Source organism: Psittacula echo (genome assembly GCF_963264785.1).
Source record: "Psittacula echo genome assembly, chromosome: 1".
NCBI lineage: Eukaryota > Metazoa > Chordata > Aves > Psittaciformes > Psittacidae > Psittacula > Psittacula echo.
This window is the reverse complement of record NC_137735.1, coordinates 24,614,369-24,631,667: the sequence shown is the minus strand read 5'-3', so window position 1 is coordinate 24,631,667 and position 17,299 is coordinate 24,614,369. Positions and strand designations below refer to the sequence as shown.

The 17,299-nt window shown below is 40.8% G+C and overlaps 1 protein-coding gene across 1 annotated transcript in view; it reads right to left on the bottom strand.

The window, feature by feature from the left end:
- NWD2 (NACHT and WD repeat domain containing 2) overlaps positions 1 to 17,299 on the bottom strand; it is a gene marked incomplete at both ends in the record, with an annotated part of 65,300 nt that overhangs the window by 36,338 nt on the left and 11,663 nt on the right. The window contains one exon of the mRNA XM_080624554.1: positions 2,780 to 2,868. Within this exon, the coding sequence (XP_080480680.1) occupies positions 2,780 to 2,868 (89 nt within the window). The remainder of the gene's footprint in view (positions 1 to 2,779; positions 2,869 to 17,299) is intronic.

The following is a 17,299-nucleotide window of genomic DNA, read 5'->3' as shown; positions in this document are numbered from 1 at the left end:
GCACCTCCCATGCAAAGACAAGACTGAGAAAACTGGGGCTGTTCAGCTTGGAGAAGGCTACGTGGAGACCTCATAGCGCCTTCCAGTACCTGAAGAGGGCTTACAAGGATGATGGAGAGGGACTCTTCATTAGGGACTGAAGTGACAGGACAAGGGTAATGGGTTTAAGCTTAAACAGGGGAAGTTCAGGTTAGATATACGGAAGAACTTTACTGTAAGGGTGGTGATGCACTGGAACATGTTGCCCAAAGAAGTGGTAAATGCTCCATCCCTGGCAGTGTTCAAGGCCAGGCTGGACGACATGGTCTAGGATGAGGCATCCCTGCCCACGGCAGGGGGGTTGGAACTAGATGATCTTAAGGTCCTTTCCAACCCTAACCATTCTGTGATTCTATATTCAGTTCTGCTTCCACACATGTGGTGGTAATGCTCCCTAACAGCTCCCACTAACTTGATCTCATGCTTTGCAAGAACTGAAACACTTTTTGGTGCAGCCAGATGACTCAGTGGAAGACAGAGCAATGAATATACTCAAACGCACGTTATTTGGGTCATGATTTATCAGGAAGAGGGCATCTTCAGGACACCCTATGCTAGAGTGCATTTGTGGTAGTCACACGCAAAGCAATTCTTATTTGGTCAGTAAAAGTTTACATATCAGGATGAAAAGTTATGTATTGTACTTTGTATAGGGAAATATAAATTTATCCTTGTATCAGAAAGGCACATAATACTTTCTTATCATCACTGCAGTAAAATCTGTACTCTTCGTTTCTGTATGCTAGCCTAAGAAACTCAGTGTATCAGGAATGGAAAAAGAAAAAAAAGTTTTGATAAAGTCTACCTCAGAGCCTCCTCCAAAATGCTTTACTACTTTCCCTTGGTAATCTTTTGTACAAGCTTTCCTACTTTGCTTCCACAGAACTGTGATAGCTTCCTAGCTGTTTTCAGAAATGTGTCAGTGGAGCTGTCTCTCAGACCTCTTATCTCATAAGGATGCTCTTGGTGTTGAAACTATATAAAAAAATAATTTGCTTCCATGAGTATCAACCAGAGTAAACTTAATTATTCCTCCCCCAGAGACTACATTACAATCCATTTGAAGAAAGACATGTTTTCTCTCACAAAGAGTTCAGAAGTGGATTACTTGGAAGAGACATTTCCCTCCTGTCACTGAAATGTCTCCTCAAAGATGACTGAGAAATAGAGTTTATATTTTCCCTTAATATCATATGGTAGCAACAGGAGAAAAACACTTTATTATTTAAATATCTTTTGCTATTCCTTTCATCTGCCACTGCAGCTGGGACTTCCCAATCAGTTGATAAGCTAGGACCTTCAGATGAAATTCTTTTATAGCCATAATCAAAAATCACTCTGGAATTTGCCACCATGCAGATTCAGCAGCTCCACTGTGACTCAGGGAATTAAAACCAAATATCATCATTTAAGAACTTGTTATTTTGATTAAAAACCAGCTGCATGTGTACCAAGAATAATACACTGAGAGGAACAGGATGTTGCATAAAAGCATTCGCTGTTTCCAAATAAGCTTCACTCTGGAGAGCTGAGTTTTTGGGGTTACTAAGACAGGAGGTTAATACTAGTATGTGAGGAAGGCTTGAGGATGTAGAACCAGAATTTTGGAAAAAAAAAAACCAACCAAAACCAACAAAAAACAACCCAAAACCATTTTTATACCATAGCATGCTGTATGTATTTCTCTTTGCAGAGAGCCAGTTCCAGACCTGCTGACATACACGGGACTTCACTTGATGACTTTACAGGACTGTGAATTTGGATATACCTGACTTAAAAGTACCAGTGATTTTAACTGTGATGCCGAACTCATGTGTTTTAAGTTAAATGCAACTTATAATGCAATTTATTACCAACTAGTTCTTACTGAAGATGTGGATGGGTATATGTCTTCGATAACACAAAGGAAAATATGAACTGAATGAAGCAATGGGAATTTTACAATTGGCATTAAAGTGAGCAAATTCCATAGTATACAATCACAATAGAAATGTTCCATGTTCAATTCATTTTTGTAACCAGTTTCAATATTTAACTGGTTAAACTATTTTCCACATTACAGTGGAAAACAAACCCACAGGTAGAGTAGATATAGCAATTATCTGAATATACAGATGGTGCTACTTTAATGTTGACTACACAAAATTAAAAATAGGTTGCTTTAACTTAAGTATGGGCAGGGATGCTTCACCCTAGACCAGGTTGCTCAAGGCCTCATCCATCCTGGCCTTGAACGCTGCCAGGGATGTGGCAACCACAACTTCTTGGGGCAACCTGTTCCAGAGTCTCACCACCCTCACAGTAAAGAACTTCTTCCTTGTAATCTAACCTAAAACTCCCCTGTTTAAGTTTGAACCCATTGTCCGATCATTACATTCCCTGAAGTATTTAGAAGTACAACATCGTAATTCAGATGTAACATTATTTCTTCTTAAATATTTTGAATATCTAAAACAGAGTTGGTTTCATTAAGTTTCTAATGTGAAAGATGTCAGTTTGTTGCCATATTGCTTGTATCATCAGTGCGATCTTGCATTGTAAAACTGTGGTTTTCATCTATTCAGAATTTACCTCAAATCTGCCTGTAAAATAATTTAAGTACATCAACTCATTACAATTAAAGTGAAATATATTTGTTGCAATTTTCTATTTTACTAGTTACACCTAAAAATGTTATCTGTTTGAGATAGGGTTAATTTCAAGAAAAAATAATGTAAGATTCAACACAACAAAAACCTACCTGAAATTCCAATCCATAATTTTCCCTGCAGAATTCTCTCAGCTTAGGATACACATGTTCTCTTAGGGCATTTCTTTCTGCTCTTGTATCTGTGTTAGTGAAAGAGATGTTATTAACAATATTTATATAAGCTAGACTGAGTTCTTTTATTCAGAAATACAGACTTATCACATAAAAAAAGAGCCCTTAACATGCACCTGTCTCTCCTCGCTCCCCCTCCCCCCCCCGATAATCAAGCACTGGGGTTTGATCTCCAAACAGTATGTTCAGTATGTTGTGCAACATCAGGCTTCATACACATCTTAATATTGCAGCATATTTCAATACACTCTGGCTGAATTAATTTTGTAATTCAGCAGTCAGAATTTCTTTATCAGTTTGACTTCTATTTAACTTTCAGGAAGCTGAATTTTATGAATTAGAGACATCATGGGACAAAGAGGTATACCAAAGATGAATGAGATCTCTGTACTTCAGGAATAAATCAATAATATGAATTAAGAACATTGTGTCAAATACTATCACTTTCTTCACCATCTTTAATCTGATACTATCTTAAACAAAAGATAGCTGTTAATAGCATTATTTATGGTAAATTTTGATCCAGATGATTTCTGCTGTTATACTAAATGCACATTTCTGACATCATGTATTCTTACCATATAAAATGACATGTTTTGATAACAAAGTACAAAATGGCAATGACACCAAAATGGTTAAGTTCTGTCTGTCCAAAGTAATCCAGACACATTTATATAAAAGATATCACATACTGTCAAATGTGAAGTGAATTTGGTTAGTAATGAAATCTTGTATAGATGAGAAATTCTACTGTCTTTCCCAATAAGAGTAAGATATGTGATGTATTTTACTTGGTCTAGATTATGACCAGTGTTGACTGAGTTCACACACAGAGGGATGAGGGATGACACCGTTGCTAAGTTATTTTTGAAAATAAAACACAACTGTTGTAGAACAATAGATCTGAGCATCATGTGATGAAAAATAGAAGTGTTAACTAATGAATGATGGAGAACATCTACTGCAGTTTAAGCAATATTTGTATCACTGTGCTAAAACAAAGCATAGGTTAAAACTGATTTAACAATCCCCATGTTGTTGCATACTAGAGATATGTATGCAAATCTAACAATGTTTTGTGTATCAGAGCCATAGTGTATCAGTGTTTTGTGTATCAGTGCTGATAGATTTAAGTCAGAGATCTGTTCATAGAATCACGCTCACAGATTTATAATATTTTTTACTTTGGCAATTCTAGGAGAGTTTGAACTCCATAATTTAATTAATTACACCGAATTTGTAATACTCTTCTTAACATTTAAATATACCTTTGAAATATTACACGAATGTGTGGTATAATTACTGTTTATGTTTATAAATAGAAAGCAACCCAGAACACCTCCACAGAATTTTCTTGTGAAATCTTCATCAAGGTAAAAAGGCTATACCACAAAGGCTTAAAAGTACAGGCATGAGCTTAATTGAGTATATATGAATTACCACAGTTCTTCCTTCACAAACTTTTGATGGGGAAAAAAGTCAAAGCATAGTAGTTTCCTAAGTAGTTCCTAGTGCAACGATATTATGTATTTATCAACGTTTTAAAACATATTAACTATGCTAATGTGTTCTGAAAACAACAGTTCAAAAGCATGAGGTCCTTGCTCCATCACAAACTTTCTATTGACTGTGAGCACATCACTCAAGGCGAGATTCTAAACGTGAAGTGCACAGCTTTTATATACCCAATCTGAAGACTGCAAATAAGACAGACCCTGCCCTGGGCTACATTCAGAAGAGTGTGGCCTCACTCTCTCTCTCCTCACTTACCTGTCAGGAAGTTACTACCTTCCTCTCCCTGGCACTGAGGAGGCTGCATTAGGAGTGCTGTGCCCAGCTCTGGGCACCCCAAATCAGGAGGATGGGGAGGAAACTAGAGAAGCTACTGAGATGGTCAGGGGACATGAGCACATGGCCTGCAAGAAGAGATTGAGGAATCTGGGCTTGTTTAGTTGTGTGAAGAACAGAAGGGGGACCTAGTCACAGCCTGCAAACACTTGTAAGGCACTCACAGAGATGACAGAGTCAAGCTCTTTGAGGTAGTATCAAACAGTGCAACAAAGGTAATAACAATGTACTATTGCTTGGGAAGTTGTGGCTGGGCCTAGGAGAGGCTCCTCTGACCTTGGAGCTATTCAAGACTCAACTAGACAAGCTCACAGTTGATCAGGTGTCGTGGTTTAAGCCTAGGCAGTAAATCAGAACCACGCAGCCTACCCCCACCTCCACCCTTTCTTCCTCCCCCCTCCCCCCCCAGAGGGATGGAGAGGAGAATCGAAAGAATATAACTCCCACGGGTTGAGATAAAAACAGTCCAGTAACTAAGGTATAACACAAATCAAGGGAAGAGAATACAATACCACTCGTCGAGAGCCCGACCGAAAAGAGGACATGCCCTTCCGGGTAACTCCCAGTTACCTCCCGGGCATGACATGCTGTGGTATGGAATACCTCTTTGGCTAGTTCGGGTCAGATGTCCTGTCCTTGCTTTCTCCTGGCTTCCCCTTCTCCCTGGCAGAGCATGAGACTCACAAAGTCCTTGGTCAGACTAAACATTTGAGCAGTAACTAAAAACATCGGTGTTATCAGCGCTGTTCCCAGGCCAAAAGTCAAAAACACAGAGCTGCACCAGCTACTAAGAAGGATTAAAAATGACTGCTGAACCCAGGACACCAAGTTACTGTTGGCAGCACTAATACTCCCTCCCACTTATAGGACATCAGCCTCCTTGCAACCAGCAGTGATCCAGTCTCTGATAAGAACCTGTAGGTTTGGCTTACTCATCCAGGCTCCTCATACAGTGCCTGGAAAGACTTTTGCTCCTGTGCTGGGCCAGTAGGAGCAAAACTGTAGAGTAAAATAGCTGGTGCCAAGGACCCAATGTCCATGCCATATGTATTTAAGGGATTTTACTTTGGATTAGGCTCAACCCCCTCAAACATTTGGAGTGCATTAGGTGAGATCATAGAATCACAGAATCATAAAATAGTTTGAATTGGAAGAGACTTTCAAAAGTCATCTAGTCCAACCCCATGCAAGCAAGCAGGGACATTTTAAACTAGATCAGGTTGCCCAAAACCACATTCAGCCTGGCCTTGAATGTCTCCAGGGATGGCGCATCCACCACCTCTCTTGGCAACCTGTTCCACTACTTTACCACCTGAAGTTATCTTCCTTTTTTTCACCCAAAAGGAGCCCTGTACATGTACACCATGACCGCTCTATGATTTGAGTCAAAGTATATTAGATAGTGACAATCAAGAGATTCACCTCAGAAATGTACTCCAGATCTGGATGAATACAGACATATCCTACGAATATTTAGGAATTGAACGCAAAAACAAAGCTCCCAGCCTAGAGCTGCCTGGGTTAGTACGTAAGGGGCGGGTGAGTTGCTCTCTTCTTAGGATCCACAGTCATTAATTTTCTCTTATAATTTAGTGCCTAAGTGTCCTGGGTTCAGCAGTAGCAGTCAGTTTTTCTCCTTCTTAGTAGCTGTTGCAGCACTGTGTTTTTGACTTTTGGCCTGGGAACAAAGCTGATAACACCGATGTTTAGACTGACCAAGGACTTTGTGAGTCTCATGCTCTGCCAGGGAGGAGGAGGGGCCAGGAGGAAGCAGGGACAGGACACCTGACCCAAACTAACCAAAGAGGTATTCCATACCACAGCACGTCATGCCGGGGGATGTAACTGGGAGCTACCCAGAAGGGCACGTCCTCTTTTCGGTCGGGCTGTCTTTTCCGGCGAGCGGTATCATATTTTCTTCCCTTGTTATTTCTCTTATCATTATTATTATTGGTGGCAGCAGTAGTGATTTGTGTTATACCTTAGTTACTGGACTGTTTTTATCTCAACCCGTGGGAGTTACATTCTTTCGATTCTCCTCCCCATCCCTCTGGGGAGTGGCGGGGGGAAGTAGACTGCGTGGTTCTAATTTACAGCCGGGGCTTAAACCACAACAGTTCTTTTTGGCGCCCAACGTGGGGCTTGAAGGGTTGAGATAACAACAGATCTGACCAAGGCACAATGCTGATTTATGGGCTCTCAAAGTTGTTTCTCTTGATGTCACAGTTTCTGTATGTCGTTGCTTACTTACAGCCGGTATTTGCTGTGTTAGTGTTTATCAAGTGTGGGCCTTGTGCTAGGGTTCTTGTTTCACTGTACTTCATGGTAATGGCTTGTAACGCGGGCGGGCTCCGGCAGCAGGGCGGGATGGACGTGGCCGTGGATTTGTACCCGGCCGTCCCGCTGCTCTTCACTGTCCTGGCCCTCGTCCTCGCGTCCGTCTTTGTGAGGCTGCGGGGAGCTGAGGGGGAGCAGCCCCGGGAGCCGGCGGCGGCAGAAGTGGCCCGGGAGAGGGGCCCCAGGGACCAAGCGGTGGCGGGAGCGGGGCTGGAGGCCGGGAAGGAGGCGGCTGCCGAGCAGCGGGAGGAGGCGGCGGAGGAGCCGAGCCCCACAGCCGAGCCCAGCCCCGCGGCGGCCAAGAGCATCCCCCAGCAGCCGTCTGCCGAGCCCCGTGAGCCTGAGCCGCAGGAGGATGCAAGAGACCCCGCAGCATTTCCCAGCAAGGCAGAGGAGGAAGATCTGGACTCAGAAAAAGGGAAGCTGGTGGTGAGAGAGCCTTCAAGCATAGCAGCATCATTTGAGAGTTCTGAAGGTTTTGAATGGCCTTTGGGTACCCTTGGAACCTGCCTGCTGATTGTGATGGGGATCACCATGTTGGCACACACACAGAGTGTGTTTTACTCACAACCATTTTGTCTGATCCCAAGAGTTAAGCAGAGTCAGGTTTGGGTCTTGTCTGGGTTTAGACAATACAGGGGGACCAAGAGGTTTTCCCCAAGGCTGGACAGTCATGAGTGTCACGGTGTGGGGGACAGTATGGGCGAGTATCTAATCCCCTGGGCCCCTCCAGTGCTTTGGAAGCGTCGGAGATGGAAGGCAGCTGTGTGGAGTCCCTGACGACAAGTTGAAGAGACTGCTGCAGGGGAGGGTGAATTTTTTTGAGCCTGATGGGCCCATGACACTTCAGACCATCAGGGCAGAGATGCAACATAGAGATGGACTCATGATCAAGGGGTGGACTTTGCAATGGGCTTCTCCTGCCCTGAAAGACTGTTACAAGAGATGGAGCCCACCACCATGAACCGAATGGACTCAGTAGCTTTATAGGAATTGGTCCGTGCACTGAGATGAGAGTGAGGGTATATGGAAAATGTGGGATCTGAGCATGACGTTTATGGTATGGAATAAGGGGTGGATACTGTCCTGGGTTCAGTAGCAGTAGTCAGTTTTTCTCCTTCTTAGTAGCTGTTGCAGCACTGTGTTTTTGACTTTTGGCCTGGGAACAAAGCTGATAACACCGATGTTTAGACTGACCAAGGACTTTTTGAGTCTCATGCTCTGCCAGGGAGGAGGAGGGGCCAGGAGGAAGCAGGGACAGGACACCTGACCCAAACTAGCCAAAGAGGTATTCCATACCACAGCACGTCATGCCCGGGGATGTAACTGGGAGCTACCCAGAAGGGCACGTCCTCTTTTCGGTCGGGCTGTCTTTTCCGGCGAGCGGTATCATATTTTCTTCCCTTGTTATTTCTCTTATCATTATTATTATTGGTGGCAGCAGTAGTGATTTGTGTTATACCTTAGTTACTGGACTGTTTTTATCTCAACCCGTGGGAGTTACATTCTTTCGATTCTCCTCCCCATCCCTCTGGGGAGTGGCGGGGGGAAGTAGACTGCGTGGTTCTAATTTACAGCCGGGGCTTAAACCACGACACTAAGTCAAGCTTTTTTTGTAGAATGTAGTACACAGCTAACAAGACTAATTAGCCAGAAGGCTGCATTGTGCTGACGCAGCAGTATTATTCTGGCTCCAAAGCAATGTTTCTCTTTGCTAGCTTGGATTTACTTCCTGCACAGTGTTGCTGTACCTTTAGATAAAAGCTACCTGCATACTTTGCTTCATTTGAAATACTTCATCTTTTTTTTCCAACTTCACAGTAACTGAGACCCTTAGATCAATCTATATATTCTGCATTTTTGCCTTAATACAGGTTAATTTTGGCATGATAGTCTATGAAAACACAAAGCATCCTACCTTCACAACTGAGTAGAATAAACTCTGTTGAAAACCGACTTACTACTGAGTTACTGAACTAAACCAAAATTATTCTTGCCTTTCTAAATGGAAATTAATCATAACTATAGCTTTGTTATTAAGGAAGCAACCATTCATGTATACTGTTAGCAGTTACTTAAATGATCAATGTGACAGCAGACAGAACAGTCTTATGAGGAAATTATATAGGCTAAGCTGCAGGAACGAAAAAAAGAATATTGGAAAAGGGCATAAGATAAGAAGAAGAAACATGATTAAATGATAAATGGGAAATACATTTTCTTAGGCATACAATAGATATTCTGCTTCTTTCCATTTACGCCCATAGGATTTATACTGCAGACCCCCACTGGCTCGTTTTAGAATATTGTTCTGTTCCCTGCAGCATAACTTGTAGAGTCTTGTTCAGAAAATTAAACAACACACTGCAAGAGTAGTGCTACATTCATAATAGCTTATAAATGAAATAGATAAAACATTCCTTGAACTACAACTGTGTTCTGGATAAGACACTTGGCATACCCACCCTGTACCTTTATTCCTACCTCCAAAGTTAATGGAATGTTCTTACCTAATTGGAATTTGAGTCTGGTGCTTATATTAATGAATTTTAAGAATTGTATTGTATTTGTAACAAGTTATGAAACTTTAAGGAAACAGAAGTGCATGTAGTTAAGAATAACTACAGTAATTAGTATGGATGGCAGATAAGCTGGCTTAATTAAATAAATTTAACCTGATTTACAGTGACAGCAAATCTGTGAAGCTGGCAGATCCTAACAACAACTGTGTCACACAGGCAAACTCTACCTTCCAGGCTGCTGCTGCAGATGAATGGATTAACTAAATGACATTCTTCTAGCAGACAAAATGAGAGAGTAGCTATGAGATGAGCTTCATACGACTCCTTAATTGTGATACTCTGAAATCCAAATGACAGTCTACAATAAACTGTGAGAATGAAACTACACCTGCAAAAACGTTGACAAAAAAAAACCAACCAACCAACCATAAACATGTGTCCAATATTTAAGTGAAACCAAAACCAGACAGCCTTGAGCAAGGCAGTGGCTTGCTGAACACACATCTTCCAGTGCTAGCGCTTATGGATGCTTACTTCCTAAGCTGTTCCATAACCACACTGTCCTGCCCAGCCCTACACTGGAATGCCATTGCAGATCTCCTTCTCTCCAGGCATCCCCAGTGTAATGCTGAGGACTGAACTGAAATAGTCACATAGGCATTTATAGCCTTTCTGTCAAGTAATAGATAATCACTGTTTAAACACGACTGTTTGGGTGAGGTGTGATTTCTGAAGGCTTGTAGCTCAGTCAAATCACTGCCAGTTTTCATTAGAGTACTCCAAGGTGCTGCTTCTCAGCATGAACTAGTTCCATGCCAAAATCTGACCTTCAAACACAAGCTGTTCTGCTATTAAAGTCACTTATTTTATTTTGAATAGGGAAAGCATATTTTACATTCCTGTGTTAGTAAACTGATGATGTGTATTTACAAACAGTTGCCAAACATTAATCTCCAGGATAAAAGAAGTTACGGAAAATAGCCTAGTTAAAGAACATTTCAAAGCACATATTCAAGTGAACAGAAAGAGTTAACATGGAAGCTCAATGTAAATTGCCCATTTTTAAGCATCAGTTATTCTGCCCTAAGGTCAAATAGATCCTCTTTGTGCTGGTGGTCATACTGGTCTGGCCATACTGGCGGCAGTGATGTGAATGGCTCTTCCATGCATTTAGGCTGCAGGTACATGGAGTCTTGACGCAGCTGAATAAGGCAGTTGCTTAGCCCCATCCTCTTACTGTGTGTTGCGCAGCGGGTGCCAGTGTGTGGACAGTGAGCCCCACTCAACAACCTCAAATAAGCAGCACATTCAATTTGACAGTCTGTTCACAGAAATGTAACACGCAAGTAACCTTATCCATGCATGATGCAAGCTAAGGCCCTTTAGCAGGGAAAATCCTAAGCAGGGAGGGTGTTTGCACTGCCACTCTTTGACTGGCAGAGGAGCACTGCAGTACCCAGCTTACAGGAGCTGGCAGGAAAACTCTTGACTCACAACAGGTTGAAGCAGGCAGCTGAACCTGGAAGAACCAAGGCAGAAATAGAAGAACACCAAAAGAAAAGCTACCCTTGTAGCTGTTCGAGGCACCACAGAAATAAATGCGATATGGGGCCAGAGAGCTGCCCGCAGGTTTCAGCTCCAGCCTCTCACCCAGGAAAGAGGAGTTCCTTGTATGCACAGAACAATTTCTGTATCTTCCCCCTGGTCTTGATGTTCCTGCGCTTTACAGTGAGTCAGGACAGAAACTTCCTGGGGGTCTTGACCTCACCTCTTTCACAACCTACTTCTCTGCTAGCTTAGCCTTAGTCTCCTGTACAAATGCATACAGGTAATGTTTATTAACACATGATGTTGGAGTCTCTTATGCATATAGAAGCCCTGGATGAGCAGAGCATTTCTAATCTAGTCCTGAATCCACTAAGACACCCAGCTATTTGCTTTAAGTATTCCAAATGCTTACATTTAAGGGATGGGTAGGAGAGCCTCCTGACATTTTTTTAAATGCATTACAATATTAAAAAATATGGGTATTTTATAACCATTGTCCATTGTCTATTAACTGCAGTGAGGATCTCTGCACTTGAATTATCTGAGGATATGAGGCAAATAAGTAATTACTTAGCAGCAAAACCAAGTAAGCAACTGGCTGCCAGCCTCTTAGCGCTAGTACGTTCTTGTCACATAACAACTATTCAACTAAATTATTCCTTTTAAACTGCCTTTTTTACTAATAATACACAATACTATTGTCTATTACCCTTGCTACTAAAAGCTTTGAATACTAGAAGGTAACAAATGTCCCTAAATATTATGGAAACCTTTTCTCTGAAAATAATACCATAATAATAAGCAATTTGCACTTCTATAGTGCTTTTCATCTGAGAGCCTCAGAGCACTTTGCAAGCAATGAGTTTGAATCATAGCAGCCCTCCAGTATCTGAAGGGGGTCCTACAAGAATGCCGGAGAAGGACTCTTCATCAGGGACTATAGTGATAGGACAAGGGGTAATGGGTTTAAACTTAAGCAGGGGGAAGGGTTAGATGTAGGAAAGAAGTCCTTGACTGTGAGGGTGGTGAGGCTGCTCAAAGAAGTGGCAAATGCTCCATCTCTGGCAGTGTCCAAGGCAAGGTTGGACAGAGCTTTGGGTGACACAGTCTAGTGTGAGGTGTCCCTGCCCATGGCAGGGGGGTTGGAACTAGATGATCTTCAGGTCCTTTCCAACCCAAACCATTCTATGATTCTATGATTCTATGTAGCTGGCAATAAACGCAAAAATGACTTGAGCTACCTAGTATCCCTGCCTTCCTAGAAAATTAAATCCATAGACCTGTCATTTCCTTCCTTTGGGGTTTCTGTGAGTAGAGAGCATTAGAATACGCATCCAGAGCTTCCCAAGACTCTATTCAGGTAGACTAGGAATGGTAACAGGTTGGTTTGGCTCACTTCTTTCAGTGTCCCCTCCCCAAACAACACTGCCAACATTGCGGTCTCTACCAGCTCTGTATGGAAGGTAAGTGAGAAGCTGGACAGACTGAAGGCCATTCATCAATTAAATTAAACCCTATAAAGTCTAATAACCCTCCAAATAAATTCTGACTAGCAAAATACTGCAAGATTACTGTGATGTATACAGCTGCGTGTCCTCTCCCAGCCAGACAGTGATCATGGGATGTGCACAAAGTGCTCTGCTGGACCAGGGAGGATGTAGACTGCAGTTCTTCAGCTCAGAGGTTAGTGCTATAGCCACCAGGCTATTGCATAACAACATTGGTGACATCTCCCTCTCCTCAACCTTCTCAGTGCTTAAAAAAATCAACAACCCAACAACAGTGGGCTGAGCATTTGAGCCCAAAGTAATGGCTGCTTGACATGAAAGTCAGAAGTAATAATGAAAAATAACATTAAATAGTAAGTAATGCTGAAATATGTCTCTCAGTCGTGAAAGAATGACAGGATATGACTTTGTGGTCTACAGTAGAACATTTAAACAAACACATTATCAAAGTAAAAGACTTAACTACCTGAGCCAGGATTCAAAATGTAGGACATAATTATAAGCCTAAAACTTCTAGCTGCAGCAATAAGCTCTTCTATTTTAGTGCCAAATCAAACAATATCCAATTTAAAGAGATGTAGTTTTAAAACTGATTTCTCTGAAATTTTCCCTACTCTCAGTTCTATAAGATGACAGATTTAAAACAACACATATAGGATATGTATTTCTTAATTTTTTAATTATAATGTTTAATAGCTGGCCACATTTCACAGCGATATCATGCTTAAACAATATCCTGCATCATGACTGTTAATATGATTAACCAGTGCCACCTATTGGCTTACCAATAATGCCCAGTTATCAATTTACATGTATAAAAAATGAGGCAACTAGTAAAATCAAAGGGGACAAGACCCAGGTTAAAATACAGAATTTAGGGGAAATATCAGTATGGAACTGACTTGACAGAGGAAAAAGCAAATACCAAGATTCAAATTTTCATTATTCACTCATGATTGTGTTCACAATTTAAAACAAATCTTGGTTTCTGCGAGGTCTGAGATTCATTATGTGTACAGTATGCTTACATGAAGCAAATGTCAAGTCTGATCCAAAGGCTGGTGATGTTAAAATGGAAAGATCTGTTAATCTCAGCAGATGTTAAATGAAGTTCTACATTTGTGGCACATATTGAAACCCTAAAACTTTGGATGGCTTACTGTCTTCCACAGTTTGGATGATATCCTTCAATCCATAACTAAATTAATAAATAAACAAACACTACATACTCGCTGAATCTAGTGAGTATGGTTTGGGTGAGGACTTCGATGCAGAATTTTATCTCATAATGTATCCTAATAAATAACCTCACATTATCTGTTGGGAACACAGCACCAGTACATGTAGAAGTTCCTGAACAAAAAAGGAAGAGTTGAGTTGACTCGGAATCCTTTGCCAATCCTGCAAATGGTCCCTAGATTGCAGCCTGGGATCCTATGCATCCTTGCGTCCCTTGACTATGATTTGTGGCAATCACTGCAAATGCAAATGCCAATGCACAGTGGGAGCTTTGGCAGCACCATGGGTTGAAGGCAAAATCTCTACAGGCAGAGAATTTTGCATTCTGCAAACTGCATAAGTGGAAGAATTCAACAAAATCTAATTCTTTCATTTAATAAAGCAACCTAGGAAAAGCTCTTGAAAACATGACAATTCACAAACAATTATCGTTACACAATTAAATGATGTGACAGGAGAAACTGAAGACGCAGCACATTTAGAGACACCAAGATTAAGTCTGAAAATTATCTCTGCACAACACCAGAGCTTATTACAACTAAGAAATGGAAAAGAGCAAAGCCCGCAAAGACAAGAATTTGCAACTATAATCAAAACTAATATGAAAGAAAAACTTCTTCTGAAATCTAAAAGAGGACTCCTGAGTGAGCTGTGCAAAAATGTGTAACAGAAGCCATAAAAAGGGCCACTGCAGTAACAAAGATATGTGCCAAAATTCTACTAGTTCATCTAGAAGTGTTAACTCACATTTCAAAAAATTGTGGAATTATCTACAAAGCAGAAAAAAAGCTGTACAACACTAGAAAATGTTTTTAACAATTAAGTTGTATAGACTGCAGTAGCTTTACTTTTTTTTTTTCTGACATCACTAGACCAAAGAGAAAACAATCAGAGCATGTTACTAAAGTACTTGAGGTAATGAGGCAGTGGCAATCAATAAAGAAATGGGATGTCACAGACATTCTGCCTCCAACTGAACTGCAGATTCAAGTGCCGAAAGCCAGCGAAGTAGTATATTGTAGGCTTTGAGAAGGCATAAAGCAGAGGTGGATCATAAAAAACCATGAGAAAGCAGGGCTCATGAAAGCACATGTATTTCACAGTACAGGCCCATTAAATACACCATGTTCTGAAGAAACTCTAATAAACACTCCTATGTGACTTTATATCTGGCAGTGCTGCAAAGCTATGGAAGAGCTCTGCAAGCACAGTTGGCTCTCTGGTAAAGTTGCCCTTCTCTCCTCTAAATGTTCTGTTTAAGTTCACAAGTCACAAAGTTCTAGTCCAGGACATATTCTTCCTTAAGTTTGGTGGAACATGGCCATGGTTTACAACACTGTAAAACTGCTGAAGTCAGTTGGGCCAGCTGGAAAGCGTGACTGATAAATGTAGCTTGCTGTATGGGCTTCAGGTGAAAGATGTAGAGAACTTTAATGCCAGTAGATGAAAAAGTCTCGAACATGACATTTGTGGGTGTGCAGAGACACCCACAGAAGAAGTGAAAGGTGCTGCTTGCTATCAGTGCAGTAAGTCTGCATCAGTAGTTTTTCTTTCCAACAGACTTCTTTTTTTCTTTATGCTAAATGGAGAGGGCTATTAAATAACTCCACTGCACAGTTAGAATAGTTCTTGGCTGCTGTAGAAACAGCTATCAAAGATGAAGAAAGTACATGACAATCTCAACAAAGGAGAGCAGCTGCAAGAGGACTATTTCACATACCACCAGACAACTTCTGCCTAGCTACAACCACCCACTTACAGGCACTGCAGTACAACAATTTTAAAATGGGTAATTCCAGGTGGGGTCTGCACTAGAAGTCACTGAACATAACCACATAATTCATAAAACTGGCTCATTTTGATGTATTATGTAATGTCTGAGAGGAAAACAGTGATTGACATGGAAAGGAAGTGATTTATCTTACCTCCATTCTCCCTTACCCCTTCCAATTCCAATGATTCATCTAAGCATTATTTTTAATGAAGATTATATAATCCAGTTGAAAAGGCCATTTTTAATAAATTCGAGAATGTATCTGCTTTTATGAGTCAAATATTCTTCTGATGCCTTGATATTATACTGTTTTCTTGTTCCAGGTTTCATTTTTCTGTTTGCTAACCACATTTGCTTGATTATATATATCAAGGTAATAGTAAATTTGCAGTTTAACCATCTTGAGGAGTTAGTAATTGAAAAAGGACATGTTCTAGTAACTTGCTCCATTTGAGAAGCTGATGTAATTGAAACAACTACTTTCAGTTTCTCACAAATATCTTTCACCAGTGTGATACAGCAAATAGCATTTGAAGAACTGCCAGAACTGGCATATGAATTTAATCAGTCAGTGACTGAACTACAGACTGTCTTCCAAATTAGTACTTTCAAATGACTTTAGCTGTCTTTCACAACTCTTTCCTCTTATTTTCACAATAGTGTTACCCAATGATTTACAATTACCTTTAACGGAGGATAAAGATCTTCTATGACACTATACTCTCAGTAGCAGTGTAGAAAATGTCTGGCTTCATTTCCATTTCTTGCACTGCCAGACACTATCAGTCTTTCTCAGTGCCTGTGAAGATATTTGTCCCTTGGCCACAGAATAGATGAAAAGATGTGCAAGCCATCTTTTATCTTCCAGACCTACAACTGAATGCAGAACTGGGGATCTAAATTTTCTTATTTGAAACAATTTTCAATTTACATAATGACTATGAGGAGATGACTGTGGTATTAACACTGGAACAATACACCAGCAATGGAATTGCTTAATATATAGTATTATACTTGGTTTAGTTTTTTAGTTGTTTATTATACACGGTTTGATTGCTTAGTGGTTTAGTTTTTCAGTTGTTTATTTACATGGTTTGACTGTTTAGTATGGAGAAGAGAAGGCTCAGGTGGGACCTTACTGCTCTCTACAACTATCTGAAAGGAGATTGTAGTGAGGTAGAGGTCAGTCTCTTCTCTCAAGTCACAAGCGATAGAACAAGAGGTAACAGCCTCAAACTGCACCAGGAGAGGTTTAGATTGGATATTAGGATAGATTTCTTCACAGAGAGGGTGGTCAAGTATTGGAACAGGCTGCCCAGGGAAGTGGTGGAATTACCATCTCTGGAAATCTTCAAAAACTGTGTAGATGAAGCCCTCAGTGATACGATTTAGTGGTGGCCTTGGTAGTCCTGCGGTAATGGTTGGACTTGATGATCATAAAGGTCTTTCCCAATCTGGTTGATTCTATGATTCTATGGTTGATCACAGAAAGTATAGAATAGAACATTCAGAATTAAAACAGGTGGAATATAAGGATATCATTTGCATTTAACTCTGTTTTCTAAAGAAAGGAGGAATAAATGATAATCTGTGTCTTCTACATGTCTTCTGTTCTCTTTTGAAAAATATTTTTAATTCATTGACTGACATTAAACAAATCTGA